Raw genomic sequence first — 6,000 nt, 5'->3', positions numbered from 1 at the left:
TATAGAACACAGTACGGTTGTCTATGCTAATATAGAGGCAAGATTTTAATTTTTGTATGTATTGAAATGACCCATTAACTATTGGGCCCATTTTAAATATTGTTTCACCGTTAGTAAGGTAATTTATCGGTGAGTAACATAGGATGTATTTCTCATTATTTTATTAAATTGACGCAGATAAAACCAATTTCCACTGTGGTCTATATAATTATATTTTTCTTTTTTAAATGAAATATCATTTGCAAATAATTTAAGTTTTGGAGTTTGCAGTCTTTTCCAGAAAAGTTAAGTCACTTTTAGAACGTAAAATGGTTGTTACTTTTTTAACTAGGTTTTCGGTACATGTCTGTAAATCTTTTCTTCGATTTTCTATCGCATATTAACCATTGTGTATTGTTCATTCATTAAAAAATTAAATATTAAGTTAGCTATCTGTAAACCTTAAAATTAACTGTCTATTATTTTAAAGAATTAAATAGAAACATGGCAAAGCAGCACGATGCAGACGTTTTACTTCGTATGAAAAATTCATGGGAACAAAAACTTCCAAACCAAAAGGAATATCTGGATCATATTCTACCATTGCTAACAAATGCTTCGAAAGAAAATGGTGAGTATAAAAATATTTTCATGATTATAAAAACAAAATCAATATTTGCATTTTTTTTATCTAAATTTCGTTATTTTTAGGTTATAAAACAGTTGAAGAATATTGGGATTCTTTAGCTGAATATGAAGGTGCACTTTTAAAAGTTCGGGAAATCTATGATTATATCAATCCTTTGTATGTGAAACTACATAAATATATAGCTTTGAGACTAAAAGGAGCAGACGCTGTTGGAAAACCATTGCCTGTTCATTTATTGAGTAAGTTACAATTTGATTGCAAATGTGTTGTATTGTATATTGTAAGAGCGGGCGAACATCTTTGACTATCTCATAACTGTGGTGCGAATCGATTGTTTCGCAGCCAATTCAACTGTTTAGTTGCACAACTAAAAATCGAGTAGTGTGCCCACCTCCATATAAGCTTATAATCAAAGCGAGACTAAACAGTTGTGCGATATTTTAGTCTAATATTTTATTAATAATCAAAATGTATATCAATACAGAATCATTGAATGGAGATGACTGGTCTAATATTATCGAGAATCTGTTGCCTGAACGTGCTGATATTTATCAGAAACTTCACGTAAACTTAAGACTTATGGTACGTATATCGTCAATTTTCATCTCAATATTCATACTTACATTACAAGCCTTTTAGCGACACTTAACCTTAAATTTCAGGAACTTGGAGGCTTAAATGCATTCAAACAAGCAGAGAATTTATTAAAATTCCTAGAAATTGGTGGGATTGAACCGGAAATTTTCTCAGAATCATACTATAACAGTTCATGTCCGACGAGTATTGTAGATTCGTGTAAACCCAACAAATTAAGATTCGTTACGTGCGGAGATGTTAGTCTAGTGAATTATGTTGAAGCTCATGAGGCAGTTGCTAAGCTGAAATATAAGATTACATCTGCTTTACATAGTAACAATACGTATGTATTAAGAGAAGCTACACGATATTCAGGTACTGAGAGATATTTTTGATGATTTGAGTAATAAATTGTATTTTTTTTTTAAATTAATTCCATTACTTATATTTGCAGCAATTTACGAAGCGATTCCAGGATTTATATCCCTGTTATCTTTAAATCCCCACACTTTAGATAGAGCCAAGTTATATCCGTTGGAGAGATTTAATTATAATCCTAACTATCATCGACTAGTGCTACAGTTAATAATTGCGCTCAGAGATTTGCCAAAGTGAGTTTTAAGCAATGACAATAATTAAATTATCCAAATAATGGTTTGTTTCTAAAAAGTTATGCTTTTCAGGTTAAATTATTACATTGCCGCCGATGAGTGGCGACTGAAACTTTTAATGGGTACTATTCCATCTTCGAAGGTTGGAGAGAGTTGGAAAGAATTCCGGGCAAACTTTTCAATGCTGGAAACATCTAACAAAGACATTTTGGGAGATCCTTATGTTTTATTTAACAAACCATTGGTCGGGTTAGTATATCAGTTTACGTTCTCCATTAAAACATGTTTATATGTGCATTTACTTTAACATCAGTAAAAACATTTTAATACATTGCAGAAAATTCATGGGAATAATATTAAAATATCAAATCTATCAATCTTACGCTGAAGAACTCATATCAGATGATTACGATTTAGTCAAGCACGTAACGGAAAAGAACGAACGGCTAATGTAAGTCACGTTAAAATCAATTCTACTGTTATCATCTAAGAGCATATTTTACAACTATAGCAATATTACTTTATTTTCAGTGAACCAATGATTAGAGGATTCAGTGCTAAATGGCCAGAAATGGTTAGCGATCTATTAGCAAAAAGGGAAAACAGCTTGGAATATACCGGACTTACAGATTATTTTAGACTACTGGATGAATATTTAGATAACCAATTAGATCCATCAACAGATAACAATGATATAGTCGAATACGTAGATCCTCCCGAATCAGACATTAGCCAAGAAAAGGTTCCCGATGAAAATGATATACCAATTAATCAGAATAACATAGATCTTAAACAAACGCCAGAAGATACACACGGTAATATAATGGACAACGTCATAGATACTGGTGGCGATTCACATAATAAATTTAGCTTTGAAACATCGACAGTCGGCGTACTAGAAATTAAAAACCCAGTAGCGACTGGAGAACATAATGAAGAAACAAGCCCTAAAGAAGCATCTTACAATACATATTGGTGGATAGGTATAGGTGTGGCGTTAGTAGTTGTAATAGCGCTCGTGGCAATCATAGCAAGAAAACGTCATAGTCATAGAAAACAACTTGAAAGACAGAGAAGAGATAATACGGTTGCCTGATTTGAGGAATATCGGTTCTAGATTTGGAACCGATATAAAGACTACATTAGCTAAATAGTGTGAATCGATTGAAGTGTGCGTGCGTATACAATAGTTTGGTGAACTTGGTTTTAATGTTGTTTTCTCGTTATTGTGAATATGTTTGGTTTGTGTTATCGTTTGTATGAATGTAAAATAAATTATTATTTTATATCTGTGGTGCTGTAACGTTTAAATCTATCGAATCATTTTACATCTAAATTGAGTTTAATGTGTCTACGGTACAGTAAGTGGGTTTTGTAATATAGATAGTAAAATGAATGAAAATATTTTTGTACATATCACAATTCGTGACGTAGTATGATCGATGTTACCCACATATATTATAGGCAGTATGTCTATAGTTGTAAATTCTAGTTAGATGTAATTTCGCTGTGCCTTAAGCGTTTCAATTTCATATAAGTTACATTATAAAATACTATACGAGAACAAATTTGTAATAAATCTTAGCGTAATTTTATAGATATTTCTATTTTTTCTGCTATAACAAATTTCAGACCAAAACTACATCGATTTTAAGGATTTGTTTAAGTAATAAGTATTTCAATGAATGTTGTAATAATCTTCGATATGAAACTCTATTATATGCATGTCTTGTAATTTACTGTTATAACTCTCTATTACTTTAAACAATTTATGTTACATTTCCGAAAATTTTATCTTATGCCCGGTGTACTTGGTTAAAAAAGTCAAGTTCTAAATAAATAAATGTTTGATATATGGAAATGCAAACCCTAGTTTTTGTTCTAATCCTACAATATAAATACAGTTCTGTAGCAGATCTCTCGATCTCATGTGACCACATGACACCTTCCTATAAAATGCAAATGTGTTAGATTAGTATGAAGGATAGGATAGGGACTTTTACATCTTTGAAGAAAAGATGAAACGTAGAAGTAAACATATCAACAAAGGTATTTATCGAGTTGATTCAAAGAATCGTGAATCATTTCTGATTCCCTCAAATATGTAATTGCTATAACACAGAAAGACTGTAATTCAACGATCAAAGAAACAAGTACAACAAAAGGTCAAAGAACGTGCTACTTAAATAAATCACAATTGTCGATGATCGGTCAAAAATAAACAAAACAGGGAGTGGAGTCGTTGACTAAATTATACATTCATTGCTAACATTGCGTGGGTGACCTCCGGGTCGAATTGTTCAAAAGCGGGCGCAGTTGAATGAAATGTAAGTACTAGTGACTAAAGACAACGCAAATACTAACACGCATTAGTTGGTTAAATATTTATTAGCGAAGAAGCATTTCTTGTGTTCATTTCACTTATAGGTGTTTTCTAACGATTGCTTCATCCAGTTTTATCTTCAGGAAACTATTAGTAGTTATTGGGCTGCTAAAAGACATCATGACTGCCCAAAATATCTCGGTTGAAACTGAAAACATCACATCATCTACTGATCCGTTCTGTGAAGGGTACAGGCATACTTATATGCATAGAACATATCACAACCTTTATTTCACAAACAAGAAGACATTTCGAGGAGTAATTTCAATTAGATTAAGTGGAACGTGAAGGAACTTACTCAGGAGATCTTTAACTTCGTCTCAGTAATAACATACCTAAACAGGGTAATTTATTGTTCCACCTGAGTTATTTAAACTAGAATTATTCTTATAACATTTTAATTTATTATAATAAATTAGTTCCGAGAATTGCGGCAAAGCAGTACTTACCATTAGGTACGGAAAGAGAAGATAGTTGCATTGGTTACTAGGAAATTTCATCAAGTCAACGTATTTTAAATTTCAAGATATTTACACTTTTAAAAATTGTAAGGAATACATTTAATTTCAGACTTATTTTCTGCACGGAGAATTATAATTTCTATGCACTTTTTTAGGAGAGCTAAGTAAAGAAGGAAGATGCCATAAGATATAGTTCTAAGACATGATGTCTGTTTTCACCTAAAATTTCATACACATTATCTAAGATAAATGTTGAGAACCGTAATTTATTCTTCGGGTCAACGAGTTCTAAAAGCTTGTGAATTTTAGATTAAAGGGAATCTAGATCCCTGAATTACTTTATTAAATAATAACTCAATCTCAGTATTACTGTAGTACAAAAGGAGCTTAACGTAAAAACAATTTTTACATTTATGTTCTCAGATTTTCCAAATCAGATTTCATACGCAAAAGGTTTTAAAAAGAAAAGAGAATATTATTTTACATTTATGAAATAGGTATTATTATAGAGAGCTCAAAAAAAAACTAATTATTTTATAGATCCAAATTCAGATCTAGGTTACAACAGACTGGTCAAACAACGAAACCTATTCGATCGTATTCTCAGAAGTCCAGTACAATTTAATATCGTTGACTTCATTACAAAGGCAGTTTGCTTGTCGCTTCGATTCGAATGAGCTTTGATGAAAATTTATTTAAGACATCAAGTTGGGTCTTTTGGGACAGTCATTTCCTGCAAGGTCACATTAAGATATAAAGGCTGGTAATATTTTCTAGACCTAACTACTAATACTAACGTAAAATGAATCATTCGAAAACAAATACGAAAAAAAAAGAATAAGATAGTATTAATGGTTTTAAAAATATCGTAAAAACAGTCAACTATTTTAATAATCTGATAGAGTTTTAGCAATTTTAGTTACTAACTTTGTCGCATACACGATTCGTTAAAGTTCTAACTTACTGCTAGCTTCCTCTATAAGTTCTCTGTGAGAACTACAAGAATGTCTATTGTCCGAATACTATTGAGTTAGATCTAACAATTCAATACTATTACTCACGATTCACTTTGTGCGATTTATAGTACTTGATATTATTGTTATGCAATACGTATATACAGCTAGAAAATATTTATCTATAAATCTATACTAATATAATAAAGCGTAAACACACACTTGTTTGTTGCCTAAGATGTCAGCAATCACAGCATATTTTTGAATAATTCTTTTTTTAATAAAAAGCCCTACACTTAAGTCACGCTTTAGGCTATATATTTTCACGCCATTAAACTTAGAGGTAAAAACCCTAATGTGGGAAAGAGATCATAAGTTGTTGCCAACA

General features: G+C 31.3%; 1 protein-coding gene across 1 annotated transcript in view; it reads left to right on the top strand.

Annotated features, from left to right (window-relative positions):
* The window catches only part of LOC106106309 (inactive angiotensin-converting enzyme-related protein-like), a 33,680-nt gene extending 30,041 nt beyond the window's left edge, over positions 1-3,639 (top strand). The window contains exons 5-12 of the mRNA XM_013286880.1: positions 470-610; positions 691-867; positions 1,113-1,210; positions 1,291-1,579; positions 1,659-1,815; positions 1,888-2,064; positions 2,153-2,266; positions 2,347-3,639. Coding sequence (XP_013142334.1) covers positions 470-610; positions 691-867; positions 1,113-1,210; positions 1,291-1,579; positions 1,659-1,815; positions 1,888-2,064; positions 2,153-2,266; positions 2,347-2,911 — 1,718 coding nt within the window. The 3' untranslated portion in view covers positions 2,912-3,639. The remainder of the gene's footprint in view (positions 1-469; positions 611-690; positions 868-1,112; positions 1,211-1,290; positions 1,580-1,658; positions 1,816-1,887; positions 2,065-2,152; positions 2,267-2,346) is intronic.
* Positions 3,640-6,000: the final 2,361 nt, after the last annotated feature.

The sequence above is a fragment of the Papilio polytes genome, unplaced genomic scaffold, assembly GCF_000836215.1.
Source record: "Papilio polytes unplaced genomic scaffold, Ppol_1.0 DF822289.1, whole genome shotgun sequence".
NCBI lineage: Eukaryota > Metazoa > Arthropoda > Insecta > Lepidoptera > Papilionidae > Papilio > Papilio polytes.
Note: the sequence above shows the minus strand (reverse complement) of the source record. Positions and strands in the feature narration are given on the sequence as shown.